We start from the raw sequence: 17,205 nt of genomic DNA, 5'->3' as shown, positions 1-17,205 counted from the left end.
TAAACTATAATGGAAAAGAATATAAAAAAGAAAGTCTGTATGTGTAGAACTGAATCACTTTGCTGTACAGCAGAAATTAACACATTGTAAATCAACTATACTTCAATAAAAAAAATAAAAAAAAAAAAAGAAATGAGAGAGGCCAGCTGTGGAAATAACCAAAGGGGATTATGAAGAATGTGGTGACTGGGGGTGAGGGAAGGTCATATCCTTCTCATGGTAGCAGCCACTGGTCCACCCTAGTTGCTATTCCCAGGTAGGAACATGGGCCAGTGTGGTTAGATTAGCTGAGTTCACAACAAAACAAAACAAAACAGGAATCTAGTTTCTCTGGAAGAAAAGGGACTAAAAGTAATTTTAGTGTGTGGTCCCACAGTTCAAACAATTATAGCTATAAATCGATGCAAAGGATACCCTCACAAAGAAATGTGAGTAAAAATAAACACGTTTGGAATCAGAGAACATAATTAAGTGGAATTCCCCAAAGTTTTTGATGTTTCTCAACCCTAAAGTATTCAGGCTGATTTTCTTTATAGCCAAGAGCCACGTAAGTTCCTGCCCATGTCACACCCCTTCATCCTTTTCTGGTTGTGAATCTAAAACACACACACAACACATACATACATTTTGAAAAAATAGTGCTCAAACGTGATTGCATGTGGATTGTGAAGAATAACAATACCCCAAGGATGGAAAAACTGTAAATTCAGCTTAGTTGAGCCCAAATATCTGATCCCAGTCTAGGTGACAACTAGCCCACATCAACAGCTAGTAACAAGTGGATTATACTAACGATCTTTGCCTTCTAAGCACGAAGAATTATACAGATGATAAACAAAAACAGTAACCACTTCAGAAATACATGTTTTCTGGTTTATCTAACATTTTCGAAACAGAAGTATAACACAAAGCAACAACAATGTAAGCAGAGAGAAATGAATGCACCAAAAACTCGACTTTGTAACTTGTTAGAAGAAAAGCAACATCTAAATAATTTGGAAAGAAGATCTACAGTAGAAAGGAGTTTGAAGACAGATATGAGTGTCTTCTCATATCTAAAATTGGGGCTAAAATCGATCCTGGCATAACTGAGGCTCTCAGGGAAGTGGGCATATACTTTGCTGAACTCAGACATGAAGGATTAGATATTTGATTTCTACGGCTGTGTGCATAAATGTCCATAACATCAAAAGGATTGAGCTTATTTATGAACTGAAGTAGAATTAGGGTTTGTTGACTTAATTGGGTATGTGTGAATAACCAACAGTTTTTGTTTCAATGATATCTCTGGGCCCTTTTAATAAAACCAGATAAAATATAGAGGGAAACTAATGGCAATTTCTCTCTTGATGGAAACCTATTTATTCTGGGTTTGTCAACTTACTCTATTTTTGACTGTAAAATATATAGAGGTATTTGAAACTGAAATGACTAGTGAGAGTGGGAAATATATTTACAATATTAAAATGCATTTTACTCATAAAGTCAATCTGGTGATTCTGGGATCCATATATTATTAATGCCTGAGAGTCAAGAGACACATAGTATGTAATTTTCCCACATCACAGAAGCCTGTGGAAAGTCTTGGAAAAGGCCATATGTTTTTTCCTCCATTTACAAGCAGAAATGTGGTTTAACTGCTTCCCAGACAAATTATTATTTACCCTGCCATTTTTTTTTTTCCCCAGTGAGATGGCAATCTCAGCAATTTCCCCCACCAAAATCCCTTATATGGTCAAATCTGAATCTCTCCTGTTTAACTGAATTTCATGGTCTCTTGTTCTAATTAGGGTTGAGGAATATCTTCCCCATCAGAAAATAACTATAATTCAGAATATTTTCTCTCTCTTCTATCAGAAGGTAATTCTTCCATCAGAAGTTAATTCTTACCCTTTCCCCCCGGACTCTAGTCTTAGTGGTTATTTCTACTGCATAGCCATCTCTCCCTACCCTATCCCACCGGACTCTAGTCTTAGTGGTTATTTCTACTGCATAGCCATCTCTCCCTACCCTATCCCACAACCATATTTACCATAAAAAGGGTAGTCCAAGTTGAAAGGAATATATTGTAGAATCTATGTACTAGCTCATAACACAGCTGCACTCTCTTACAGTAAGCTCATTTCTTTGAATCTCATATTTCTCATTTGCTCTTTGACATATAATCATTGCCAAAGAGCCCCAAATGCATAACATCAGCTTTGATTTTATAATAATACTCTGAAATAATTTATGTTCTAAGTGCCCAGGAAAGGTATAATGCATGTATGTAATTTTCTATTGGACAGTCCAATCCTTGGAACACATTCCCCTTGAATTCATATGCAATGAATGTGCACTGGAAAACATTTATAAAATATTATACATACTAGAAATATAAAGGGTGAATACAACAATCAGTGTAAAAGTCAGAGAACTGAATCAAAACTAGAAGCAATCGACCAGTGATTTCAGAACTTCACTGAGAATTATCACAAGATGACAAAGGGCTTAAGGCCAGAATTTCTCCTGGCACTTACTGATCATATACAGATGGTACAGACCTATGGCAAATATTATCTACTGCCTGGCCTGGCATGTTCAGCTCTATCCACAGGCCTTTGGCTTCAAATTCTGCCCTTTTTGCCACAGGACCAACGGACAGGCAAATAAAGATGACAGTAGTAAATTACTACCTACGCATGCTCTATTTCTAATTTTTTTTTTCTCCTTATATCTTCATAGTCTACTTTTTCTTTTTCAGTCCATGGGAAGGAAATAATCCTTTAAGATCTTCTATGTTTCCTTTGCTTTCCCCTCTACTTGGACACATTTTAAATCTCATATTTAAACACACACACATACACATACCCTTTAACACCTATTTTTAATATTTAATAAACACATACTTAACCCATATCACTTGCATGAAACTGAACTCATGAAGGGAGCCCGTCATCTTATCCTTTGAAGTCAAAGGACTTTCTCAGTCCTTGTTTTTCTTTACCGTTTAACAGCAGTGGAAATTGCTCACCAATGTTGATTTCTACATCCTATTGTTGTCTTATGCCTTCCTTACCCTATATTCCCAATACAGTGAGTTTTCCCACTACGGCTGTGAAATGGGCTCTCTTCTCTCCTTTTGTACTTTCCCTCCCTCGGTGATCTTATCCTCTCCTTTGGTACGCTGCCGTTTCTGCAAATGACTCCTGCATCTCTATGCCTAAAGGTGGCCTTTCCCCCAACTGCCCATTTGATAGGAATGTCCCGTAGAAAATTAGAATATCTTCCCTCTCACTTAGAATTTGCTCGGTTCAAACTTAACACTTTCTTCTTGAAATAAACACATTTTTCTGTCCTATTTCTGTTTAGGGGATTTCTTTTTTTCCAAGTTACCTAAATTTAAAATTTTGTAACACTCATTGGGCCAATTAATTTTCCTAGTCATATCCTATCAAATAATATGCTTACTTTCCCTGCATGTTCTTTTCCATTCTACTGTGTTTCTGTACTTTAGGATCTGTACTATGCCTTGTCCCTATACTATTTTTTTTCTTTTTAAAGAGAGAAGGCAAGTTGTTGTTGTTGTTCTTTTTAAATAAATTTTATTTATTTATTTTTGGCTGCGTTGGGTCTTTGTTGCTGCGTGTGGGCTTTCTCTAGTTGCAGCGAGCAGACTGCTCACTGTGGTGGCTTCTCTTGTTATGGAACACAGGCTCTAGGTGCGTGGGCTTCAGTAGTTGTGGCTCGTGGGCTCTAGAGCGCAGGCTCGGTAGTTGTGGCGCATGGGCTTAGTTGCTCCGCGGCATATGGGATCTTCCCGGACGAAGGCTCGAACCTGTGTCCCCTGCATTGGCAGGTGGATTCTTAACCACTGCGCCACCAGGGAAGTCCTGCCTATACTATTTCAATGAGCTTTTATTTGGTTTTCTCAAAGCTGCATCTGTCATTTCTACTTTCCCAAATGAAACACACATTCTTCATCACATCAGATAAATGGCCATCCTAAATTTCAACTTTCATTACATCATCCTGCTGAACACAATCCTGGAATACAAACTCCTCATTCTCCGTATGGTATTCAATGCCCTTCATCTGGTTTTATATTATTTTTCAGTTCTATCTTCTCCCACTCTTCCTCTCTTCCCCCAACCGTGGGCAATATTAACCACATCTGCTTACTGTTCCTTGGGTATAGTACATGCTTTCTGAGCTCATGTCTTTGTTCATGCATATGCCTCTACCTGTCAGAATTCTCTCTTTTCTCCTCTTCCTGCTAAAAACTTCACCTATAAACCTCCAATCATTTCAAGATTCTCTAAGTTTGTCAACTGTGACTCAGTGTCTTCTAGGATCAGTCCAGCTGAAAGTATTTTTTTTCTCCTGTGCACTTTTCCAGCACCTAGTTTCTGTCACTCACAGAGCACTTATTATACAGCATCTTTTACTGCCTTGAAGTATGAGGATTTGGATCCCTGGTTCTCTCCCTCACTTTCCCCCCGCATTAGACAGTACATTTCTCAAGGTCAGGGTTAATTTTTCACAACTTGGAAATCCTACTGCACTTGGCGTAGAATTTTACACAATGTTAGAAGTTAATAATAATAAAAAAAAAGTTGAATGAATTCAGACCAAAAACAATTACATGCAGAAAAATACAAAATATAAAGACATATAATTCCTCATTATTAGGAATTACCCTCTTCTAACTCTGGAATTTACTAAAAGCCAAGTAGAACTGGGTGACTTTGTACTATGCAAATTCCCCATTCTTCACATTTTACGGAAAATTTAAAAACCTATAAATTAATGCAGAATTTGGCTCACTTCCCACAGGAGGAACAAAACCGTTTCATTTTAATGTTCTCTCTAGTCCTCAAGAGTCAGCAGTTTTTGACGTGCATAAATGGGAGAGAAGACAGAGAAAAGTGTTGTCTTTTTAAAGCAACCTCCACAGAAAGATCAATTTTATTTATAAAAATGGAAAACTGAAAGTGGAAAAACTTAAAATGGCAATTTTGGTAGAGTTTTCCCACTACAAAAATGTTTCTCTAAATGTGCACTTAAATAAATATATTTCTCTAAATGTGCACTTCAGTAAATGACGATGTATTCAATATCCCTGATCAAGAAACAATATCAGAGTCTAACATTTCAAGTTATATGTGCCTGCTAACTGACAAAGGATTAATCTCCAAAATATATAAACAGCTCATTCAGCTTAATATCAAAAAAACAAACAACCCAATCCAAAAATGGGCAGAAGATCTAAATAGACATTTCTCCAAAGAAGATATACAGATTGCCAACAAACACATGAAAGGATGCTCAACATCACTAATCATCAGAGAAATGTAAATCAAAACTACAATGAGGTATCACCTCACACCAGTCAGAATTGCCATCATCAAAAAATCTACAAACAATAAATGCTGGAGAGGGTGTGGAGAAAAGGGAACCCTCTTGCACTGTCGGTGGGAATGTAAATTGATACAGTCACTATGGAGAACAGTATGGAGGTTCCTTAAAAAACTAAAAATAGAACTACCATATGACCCAGCAATCCCACCACTGGGCATATACTCTGAGAAAACCATAATTCAAAAAGAGTCATGGACCAAAATGTTCATTGCAGCACTATTTACAATAGCCAGGACATGGAAGCAACCTAGGTGCCCATCGACAGATGAATGGATAAAGAAGATGTGGCACATATATACAATGGAATATCACTCAGCCATAAAAAGAAATGAAATTGAGTTATTTGTAGTGAGGTGGATGGACCTAGAGTCTGTCATACAGAATGAAGTAAGTCAGAAAGAGAAAAACAAATATCGTATGCTAACACATATTTATGGAATCTGAAAAAAAAAAAAAAAAAAGGTTCTGATGAACCTAGGGGCAGGACAGGAATAAAGACGCAGATGTAGAGAATGGACTTGAGGACATGGGGATGGGGAAGGGTAAACTGGGATGAAGTGAGAGATTAGCATTGACATATATACACTACCAAATGTAAAATAGATAGCTAGTGGGAAGCAGCTACATATCACAGGGAGATCAGCTTGGTGCTTTGTGACCCCCTAGAGGGGTGGGATAGGGAGGATGGGAGGGAGATGCAAGAGGGAGGAGATATGGGGATATATGTATACATATAGCTGATTCACTTTGTTATACAGCAGAAACTAAAACACCCTTGTGGAGCAATTATACTCCAATAAAGATGTTAAAAAAATAAAGTTATATGTGCCTGCTAATTTAATTTCTTTATTTTATCATTTGGTCACTGGAATTCTTTGAATATGAATAACCCTAAAAGTCAATTAATAATTTTCAAGTAAGTTGTATGGAAAAATAAGACTTTCGTAGAAGAAAAAAATATAAAGCAATTCATCATGGGACATACTGAAGAAATGGAATAGGTATTTTACTAAGAGAGGAATTCATCTCACGGATAATCAGCAATCTTCTTAATACAGTAAGTGGGTAGTACACAGGGTTGCAATAAAAAATTTTACTTCGCATAGTCATGATCTGACATGAGCACTGCTGAAAAATCCACAGAGGACCCCGACATACAGCTACAGACTGTTGTAGTTGAAACTAAACGACAGAAGAAAATGCTTTATGAAAAATAAGAATAAGATTAGATTACCATGTAGACAAGAAAAATAGAAAAGATAGTGAAACTACTTAAACAAGGAATAAGAGTTGAGGTCTGTTTCCCAAGTTCTCATATAAACAGGTAACTGAAATTTATTAAGTACAGAAATAACAAAGAATGTTTTTATGACAAAGGGAATAAACAGCTATGAGCAAGATAAATGTCAGATGGATGTTTTAATTTAGATCACATGCTAACTGCTAATAATTCATGACATGGGGCTATTGTTTAAATAGGTCTCTTCATTTCAGAATAGAAACCTGTGTTATTGTTAAGGTTTATATTTTATCAGTCTTGTCTTGGTGGCATCTTACTTGCCAAATTATGTACAGAAAACCAAACACAATTCATAAAACAGATTAGGGAAAGATCACATCTGTTGATTATCAACTGTAACATCATTTACTTATTGTTAAATACAGACTTCATATCTTATCCAAGTCTATAAAATACTTAATTTATTGTTACCAGATAAGAGAAATATCATTTGAATAAATGCATTTTTCAAAAGCAATCTGTGGCATGTTTATGAAGAAACTTTTTGGGGTTTCAGAAAAAGTGGCTTCGAGTTGGAGATTAAATATTGATTTTATGATTTGGCCAGTCTTTAAAATAAATAATCTTATAAGTCAGGTTTAAATCTTGTGGTGCCTCATTTTCTTTTTCATTTTTGAGGTCAGGTCAGAGAGTTCAGATAGCCCTTTTCTCCCTAATCCATTACAATGTGCTGAAGACGGCCATCTGATCAACCACTTAACAAAAATAAAAGTGACACTCAAGGGACTGCTACTCGATGAATAAAGGTTGAACTTACCAACATTTAGTATATATAGTAAGAGCATTATATCATTCTATTAATCATTCTATTATTGATTCTATCAATCAATTCTATTAATCAAAGAAGGGAAGGAAGGAAAGGAAGGAAAGGAAGGAAAGGAAGGAAAGGAAGGAAAGGAAGGAAAGGAAAGGAAAGGTAAGGAAAGGAAAGGAAAGGAGGAAAAGGAAGGAAGTCAGTCAGTCAGACAAAAAATCCTGATTCCTGTCTTCAGTGAACTTATAAGTTTAAAGTCTCAAGTCCAACCCTTTTCTTAGAAATGCTACACAAGATGCCCAACTCGGGCATTTACAAAGCTGCGCCTCCTGCATACCTCCCCCTGCACCTCCTAATTTCCTCTTCCTGCTCCATTTTTCTCCAAAGCACTTATTGCTGGCAGACATACTATATATTTTATTTATCTGCTTCTGCTCTGTCTCCTCACCACTAGACTATATGCTCCTAAGGGGCAGAGACTCTTGTCAATTTTGTTCACTGCCGTGTATCCAGTGCCTGGAATAGTGTCTGGCACTTAATAGATGCTCAGTAAATATTTAATGAATAAATGAGAGGACCATTATTATTTTTTTTTCTAGACTTCTGGCTTGCATTTTCTCTCTAAGATACAACTGCATTTTTTCCATCAAGCTTTCTCTTATACACACAGCAGCCTGGGTTACAATGTGATTCCACTTATTAGCTGTGATACTGGGTGAGTTACTCATTTCTCTGAATTCATTTCTCAAGAATTCACTTGAGGTACTTAGCATGATGCTTGACACATAGCAAGTGTTTAATAAATTTTAGTGCTTATCATTCTTATAACTATTAAATTATTTTCTTCTGTTGCAAACAGCTTACCGATTCTGAAAGTACCTCATAATTAATGAAACTGGGACATTTAGATTCAAGGGCTAAGGTTACATGTGGTTGAGTCTCTTGATCAAAAAGCTACTTCCTGTGTGGGTTGCTTTCAGGAAGCATTAATCCTCCCCTTGTTCCACACTGTATTTCAATTAGTTGATTATGTTCAGTCTTGTCTGCTACATTGTGTGGTCTTTTAGGGTATGAAATCTCTGTATCCTATCACAAAGCAGGTACTCTATAGACATCTGTCCAATAGATGAGTTACTGTAAAGAAATGGGACTGATCCCATTATTTGTAGTCCCATCACACGTGCACTTTCATTACTGTTTGAAAATTACATTTCTCAATAGACGGCGTAGATCTAGAGAGCAGGGTAGAGGTTTTAGTGTTGCAGAGTGATGCAGAGCAGTGTGGATGAGAATAAAAGCAATGCCCTGGAATTCAATGATGTACTGTGAATAAAAAAGTGCTGAGAAGACCGATACAAAACCAGTTCTTATTCTCTCGTAAATGGTTACTCTATTTCAATAGCAATGATTTAATTTATGGAAGTGTGACTACCCAGGGAAAAATTCTAATAAAAAATACTTGATAAAGCTGAAAAGCATAGTTACTAGAAATGAGGACTGTGGAATAGGGAAGAGGCACACAGCTTGAGGTTTGACAACACGTAAGAATCAATGAGTTGTTAGGAAGTCCAAAGGTATGTAACACCACAGCAAAAATACTTTCAAAGAACTCATTTTAAAAGTCATCCAAATGCAAAATATCCAATAATGCTAAAACCTGTGTTCAAATGATAAAAATGTATGGTGCTTCACACAGGGTAGTAAATAGCAATTTGTACCTCTGGAAAAAGAAAGAAGCTTGAGACAGGCATATTTTATGGTTGAATCAGCCATTTAACATGTATTCAAAATAAGAGATCAGAGAGAAAAATACCAGTATCACAAGGCTTCTATGTCTAAAACTCTCACACGCTGTGAGTCCATCCCTTTGAATAATGCTTCTCATTAGGAAGGTACTTACATTAGGCCTCAGCTTGGCTGCCAGATCATAATACTTCTCGGCTGCTTCATTGAGGCTAGCCTGCCTGTTAAAGAAAACAAAAACAAAAACAAAAACTATATCATTTATTTTAAAATTTCAGATAGGTGAACAGAATCATTATGTAGCAAAATAATATTAACTTTTAAAAAATTACAATCATGCCAATCAAATAATAAGGTGACTAAGCAGAAAAAGATCAGTAAAAATTGAATGCACACAATGTATTTGTCATGATCTTTAAGGCATTGTAAATAATATCTCAACCTAATCCAACTCAGTAGGCGTTATTTTAAATTTACACATTAGGAATTAGAAATGTTATTTTCCTTTTCCAAGCTATTGTAGATAGTATGTCACAGGGTTGGGATTCTCCTGCTTCAATATGATGTCCTAGAAAAATCTTAACTCTTAAAAATAAATTGTCAAGATTACTATTCAGTTGCTTTTGTTTTATGAAAATAGTAAACATTTTCAGGTTTTAGGAAAAAAAAAAATCTATCTAGAAAGCTACTTTCTTTACAGTTCAGGAGGGGAACTTTCCATTGTGTGTAGTTTACCTGGAAAGAAAAAAAAAAAAGGCCAGCCTCTCCCTCTCTTTTCCTGCCAGTTCAAGCTATGTCTTCCAGTCTATAGTGAATTCTGTAGTTCCCACAGCCTTCAAATAACTACAGTCAGTTTTTCTTAATTACTACCAAATACCATGAGTGGCACAGGTGACTTATACAAATAAGATGCAGACTAAACTTTATAGATAAGTTTGTGCACTGTCTATTCTTGCAATTCACAGCAAACTCCTTGGTTCAGCTAATTGGTTAACAGAAGAAATCAAATCTCTTGAGTCCTGAAGAAGCCCAGCCAATTAGCCATCAAAACATTATGCTTTTTGATCATGCCATGCTGCGTTCTGAAAACCTTCCAAGATGATAGATAATAAAAGCCAGAAGCTCTTGCAGGTTACGCTGTACTCTGGTGACCGTATTTGTGTAGAAAAGAAATGCTATAGAAAAAGGACAAATTCAACTTCAGATGATGTGTATAGCACAACTATAGTGTGAACAATAGTAGTTAAAGCCGTGTGGTCCTGCAGTTAAAATGGAGTCTTCTCTTGAAACTGTGATGTGAAGAACCTTTTGAGACAAGAAGATTGCAAAGAGGTCAGGAATAAAGAGGAGAAACAAAAATTAACTTTCTCAATTAGAAAACCACTTCTCTCTTTAAAAGAGAAGGCAAACTAGCCATACCTATAAAATTGAATTTGCACTTTGGTCAAGCCACATAAAAACTATAAAGACATATGGCATGCAACCATATAAACTACAGGAATAAGTGAAGATAACATTTCTCTGGAGAGCAGGACATATTTTTCTAATTTTTAAAGGAAAAATAATTAGAAACACTGCTATTTTTAATGGGGTTATAGAGAAAGTAAAAGTCCTTGACTTAAGACTCTACTGGACTTACGACATGTTACAAAGTGCTGTTGCAATTTATATTCTTATAAATGTTGAAGTTCAATTTCAATATGTCAAGAAAAGTACTTCAGTCTGGTATGAAACAGTAAAAATTCTCTTGCTAGGGTATTTAATGAAGGTTCCCTAAACCAAACTATAGAATCACTTTGGTTCAGATTCATTTGGAAATTTGAACCAGAATTCATTAGATTATGCCCTGGAAAGGTTTTCTCCAGAGGAAAATAAAAGGCATGGAGTAGGAAATTAGAGTAACTTAATTCTACAAAGAAGTAAGTTACTTTGAAGCAAGATCAACCAATAGATGTCTAACATAGAAAGTATGGTGACCATTAATATTCATCTTTATGGACATTCAGATTCATGAGGTAGATAAGGATCAGAAGAGAAACTCAGGAATTCACTAGGTAAAATACCTTTAAAATAATAATCAATGCAATTGAAAAAAGGTTTTTTCCCCCTAAAAAGGTTATTAGTTTTTCAAGTCTTCACTGTCTTCAGTCTTTTTAATTCCCGAAGGAAATATCTAGTTTAGAAGACATAGTTTCTTAAGCTAAAAGTAGAATTGATGATATTCTAATGAAATAAGAAAATACAAATAGAATTTATTATATTTGTCATATAACTGTGAAAATTAATTTTGCCTCTAGGACTTTTCTTCTAATATTAAACGGATTTTACTGACTACAAGGCACTTATGGCAACACATGGAAAACTGTAGGGAAAAGAGTATGTCAGTTCTACCCACTGAATCTTCCTGTATATCCTTGTTTTACTCTCTATAGAGAAAACTCATGAGGAGCTGTCCAATGTCTACTTTATGGTGTAAGCTGTACTGCATACTCCCCCGTCTGCAAGAAGCATCCTGGGAGTACTTAATAAATCTTAATGCAAAAATGATTGAATCATTAGTCAACATTTGAAAACTGAGGAAATTAGCAATATCCTGCCAGTTGCTTAGGGGATTCTAGTAAACACCCTAGAACCTCAAACACTGGATTGTTAGAGATTGATTACAGGACTCAGGTTCCAAAGACTATTGGGATCAAACTATTTAAAGAAGCTGATAAAATATACTTTTCCTGAATACCCATATTTCTTTTCTTTGTTCACTATTTCTTTCCTGAGATAGTAAATTCTCTATGTATCACTTACAAAATTCCATGGATTGATTACGCTATTTTCCAGTTTCAACAATATTATGAATCTATTGCTATTATTGCTATTATTAACCACATTTCAAAGATGGTTAAAATGAGGCTTAGAGAAGCTGACAGTCCCCCAAGGCAACGCAGCTGGTAAGTGGTTGAGCTCAGAATCAAGGGCTCTAAAATAAAATATCTGAATCACAGGATCATGCTGCTATCTTTGTGAGAGCCGGATGTATCAGAATGACATATGGTACGTTGTTCTGCGGCAGATGACCACAACAATTCTTACATCAAATACTAAGAAAGCAATAAAACATGCTTTTTGATTATTATGCTTAAAAGTGATGATTTAAAGTAAGGAATGAGATTTGAAAAGGGGAGAATATGAAAAAAAAAGAAAAGGGGAGAATATGGAGAATATTTGCAATGACAGGTTTTACTTCCTTCCAATTCTAACTCCCAAACTGATAGAAGTGAACTTCACCAGACCCAGCTGAGCAGAGGATAGTTTTAAGAACAAATAGTGAAATGCACTATAGTATTTTGCCGCATGTACTTCACCCTCTCCCATAAAGGAGGGGAAGAGTAGGAATTCAGGGGAAAGGCAAGGAAATAGGGAATGAGAAAAAGCAAGAAGAGTATTTGGATACTTACTTTCTTACCCCCCAAATCTCCTATTTTGGGGGGCAGTGGTCACAATTAGACAGAGAAGGGGACTGTAAGTTTCCCACGTGTCCAAGTAGAAGACCCAGAAGGTGAGTAAAGGGGAAAGTAGTTGGCTCTGCCAAGAGATCTCCCAGGCCGTATGTGGACAACCTTGTGTTCTGGCCACAATATACTTTACAAAAGCCAGGAATGAGATGGTAAGAAAAATTACTCTTACCAGGAAACTACACTGGGTCCAGATGGGTGACTACCCTCATCTAACATGTCTCCCTGAGTCAACATTATGTCCCTTACCTAGAGAATAAAGATTAAATCACCATGCCAACAATAGACATTAATTGGAGACTGATACAGTGGCTCCTTTCTTATTAACTCCTGTCCATCACATATGTAAGGCCCTCTCCCTCTGCATGTTATCTGTGGCCTCTCAGGGCCACAAAAGGTAAGGAGGTAGAAAAAGCCAGATGGTATTTGTAAACTAGACTATGAAGCCAGATGGTATTTGTAAACTAGACTATGAAGTCAAGTCTTCCTTGACTTCTGAAGAAATCACTGGGTTGTGCTGATTATATTTTTAAAGTCTTTAGATTCAGTTTTTCTGCCATCAGTGAAAAAGTAGGTTCAGAGCGAAAACAAATAGTAACAAAAGCCACAAACAAATGTCATCATTTGATTACTACAGAATTCCATTTTTGCACATGGGACTATGAAACTTACATCTGTTAAAAATATAGAAATATATTTCATACAGCTAATTCTTCTCTCTGGTATTATTTTATGACACAAAAGTGTCTTTTGGAACACAGGTTTAGGGCCCAATATTCTTACAAGAAAAGATATATAAAAGAAATTTGGAAATCAATTACATTATGAAACAACTTAATATACCCCGTAAAATGTTTGAGGAGATTCTGATTAAAAGAATCATTTGTAATTACCTACATTTTTATGTATTCTGTGAGAATTATAAAATTAAAGGTTGGTAAATTATAAATTACTTCCTTGAAAAAATGTAGAAAATAAAAACTCAAGTAGCATTTAGAAGACTCTCTTTAACTACAATTATTAATGGTTGTAAATTGTCAGTTTTGAATTAAAATTATTTAATATGGACGATAACCACTGTTTGACTCATACGAAAGACAATATTTTATATAAGTCTTGGTGATCATTTTCAAGGATAACTTATGAGGATTTTTTTTTAAACTAGAGAGCTGTTTGTTCCTGTATCATGAAAGTAAGGTGAAACAGTAGCTGATGTTCCTGTGTTCTTGCCAACTTGCTAAACTTACACTTAGCTTTAAGTTACTCAAAGCAGAGGTAAATTTTAATTCTAGTTGATAAACTGTACAGTAGTAATAGAAGTAGAACTGAAATAAACAAGGACATAAAAATGTATGGAAAATCTTAAAATAGCAAAACGAGAGTTACATATATGTAAAAATAATGGAGTAGAAAAAAAACCTTGTAATGAAACTCCTAGAATAAATTATTTATGATCATCAAGGCTTCTTAAATGAAAACTTCTCAACCAAGACATCAAAAAATGGCTTCATGACTTGTAGGCATCTGTCTCAATACTAAATATAAAGGATAGAGAGGCATAGTGGAAATGTAGCAATAACAGAGGAAAAGACTATGCTGACGGTGTAAGTTTTACAAAATGATTCCTTGAAGTTAGATATTTCTTGATGTCCCGTAGGAATTTGAGCCCATCGTTTCATGGCCTCAAATCTTTGAGGGCTGCTAAGGACAGGTTAAGCTTATATCTGGAAAGATTACATAATGAAATGTACTGGAAAAATTAAAAGGAAGGAAATGTGTATCGGTAATGTCCACTATAATATTCCTATATAGTAAATTACTACTTATGTTCAAGTTGTAATGCTCGGCTGGGGAGCAGGGGTTGAGAGGGATGACAAGAGGAAAGGCAAACTAGAACTTGATTGCAGGAGTGGTCCAAGAACCAAATCATAAGCAACACCTGCGACTTGTTAGAAGAGTAAAACCTCGGGTACCACCCACACACTCTAAATCAGAACATGTGATGTAACAAGATCCCTGAGTGATTCACATGAACATTAATGTTGGAAAGGCACAGAGTAGGAAGGTACCTACCTTTAACCTCATCTGCCACACCTCTTTGCTTTAAAGACCTTACATCCCACTATAACCTAGTTGAAATAGGCCCCTCTTGACCAAAAGTTGGCAGTAATGTACAATTTATAAGTAGAAAACCCAATAACTTTTTGAACGGTCTTTGGTAATTTGGGAAGTGTTAAAGAAGAAAGCATATTACTCACAAGGTCTTGGATATATGTATATATATCTCCAACATCCAACGTATGTGTGCATGTGTGTGTGTGGGTGTACATTCACAATCTGCTTTGAGAAAATAATCTGATTTTTTTCCTTTATTCCTTAACGTCTATTTTATGTCATTTCCAGTGAAATTATTTGAGAATGAAAATTGAAAGATAATTTTTTCTCATATATTCACTCTGCTCTCTAGAAATTAGGGAAGCAATGGGAGCCAGTTGGTACAGTACAGTTTTGCTTTTCTTACTACCTTAGGAAGCACTTGGGCCCTTAGGCCTAGATAAAAAAGAAACTGCACACTTATCTCAGCAGTGTGTCCTTCGTCAGACAATATACCATGATGGTATGTCTAAAAACTTAATGTTCCTTTGAGAGTACAAACTTGGAGTTCTCTCTCCTATGACTATATACCTACTTTCTAAAATTTACCACAAAGGGATAATCTAATAATACTGGAAGGATCTTACTATTTAGGATTTACACATTTGAAAACCTGTTACTCTCTATAAATCCTTTTTCCATCAATAAATTCAGGAATCACAGCTTCTAGGTAATCACCCAGTTATAAAGGTATGAGGGAGCCAATGTGACACAGTGAAAACAGTATTAAACTTGGCAAGAATATGATAAGTTTAAATCCCAGCTTTACCAAGTATGGGAAATACCGACTCTCTTTGAGCCTCAGCATCTTCATCTGTAAAACAGGAATATTAGTGTCTATTTCATATATGTGAAATTATAATTAAGAAGGTGACATATACAATGCAAAATACGGTGCTAGGTAGACAGGAGATATTTGAATAAATGCTACTTTTTTTCCTTCATTATCCTGTAAATGGATTTAAAAAAAGAAAATAAAAGAAAAAAACAACTTTCCACCAGAGCCCGTGAATGCTGTGAATGAGTTAAATTTGTTTTCAGTGCCTCAAGACTTCCTCTCAGGTGTTAAATACCTTTGTGCACTTTCTAGCTTCCAGGTCTGGGAGAACACTGAATAAATCCATTCATACAAAGTGTTTCTAACAGAATAATTGATTCAATACTTTCCTCTTATAACTCTATAGACATAACTCTACTGAGTTTTAGTATTTTAAATTCCTTTGATATTTTCCTTTGATGATAACCAATCTGCTTTTTTTTATGCTCTCATCTGGAAATATCCAGTACTTTTTCCATTTTATTTGAAGTACTAAAAATGTCAACACGTGTAGTCAACCGTTCATTATGTGAGGCCTTCAACATCTGTGATCACCCTCCCTGGAAATATATTTAGTAATTAGCCACAGTGTGCAACCTCTCTTCCCAAACAAGGCAGAAGCCAAAAATTCCCTCATCTTCCAACTTTCTTCCAGCCAAGGTATCAGTACATGACTCAGGTTCCATCAATCAGATGCAACCTCAAGAGAATCAAAATCAAAAGTAAGTATAATGGGTAGGCAGCTGCAGTCAGAAGACTCATCTTCTAATGAATGTGGTGCTTGCTCTTCTTGGTTCCTTGTGGGTGATGGTGGCAGAGCTTTGGATTCTAAAAGCTGCTGAGCCCCAAGGAAAGCTAGGTGGTGGAAATTATTTCTGCCTATGTAGAGCACTCTCAAGCCTATGGGAGAGTCTGTGGGTTATAGAATTCTCTACAATAAATCCTGTTTCTGCTTAAACTGGCAAGAGTGGATTCTTTAGTTTGCAACTAAAAATGGTGACCCATGCAAGAAGACAAGTTTAGGAGTAGATCTATTTTCATTAATTTTGGTTTTAATATGATGATTAAAGACCTCCATCCTATCTTGGAAATTTTTTCTATTTGTTGATAATTGCTCATCTGCGCTATGTTCTCCTTCAGAAATTTTCTATTTATATTAACATTTATACAACAAATAAAATTATATATGTATATATGCCATATCTAACTACATACACATACATACAGCATAATTATATATACATATTTATATATACAGAGACAAAAGTATCACATATTACATAAACAATACCTATATACTATACATGTGTATATAACTATATATACATAGTTGTATACTATAATTATACAAACATATATATATAAATAAAATTACTAGTGTATATATACTATTCTCAATCTATTCGTCAGTCTTTTATCCTTTCAGTCATCATTTTCATGTCTTTAGTATTTTTCATTAAGTTCTGGGAAATATCTATAATTTCTATTTAAATTTCAATCTATCAATTTTACATTGCCTCCACTGTAG

General features: G+C 35.5%; 1 protein-coding gene across 7 annotated transcripts in view; it reads right to left on the bottom strand.

Moving 5' to 3' along the window:
* TMTC2 (transmembrane O-mannosyltransferase targeting cadherins 2) overlaps positions 1-17,205 on the bottom strand; it is an 889,086-nt gene that overhangs the window by 520,835 nt on the left and 351,046 nt on the right. For all 7 annotated transcript variants that reach the window (XR_014233387.1, XM_082350739.1, XM_082350740.1 and 4 more), the window contains exon 11: positions 9,355-9,418. Coding sequence is in view for 6 of the 7 variants with exons in the window: in XM_082350739.1 (XP_082206865.1) it covers positions 9,355-9,418 (64 nt within the window). In the remaining variant the exon portion in view is untranslated. The remainder of the gene's footprint in view (positions 1-9,354; positions 9,419-17,205) is intronic.

The sequence above is a fragment of the Balaenoptera borealis genome (genome assembly GCF_965194805.1).
Source record: "Balaenoptera borealis genome assembly, chromosome: 13".
NCBI lineage: Eukaryota > Metazoa > Chordata > Mammalia > Artiodactyla > Balaenopteridae > Balaenoptera > Balaenoptera borealis.
The sequence above is the reverse complement of the archived record's forward strand: the minus strand, read 5'-3'. Positions and strand labels throughout refer to the sequence as shown.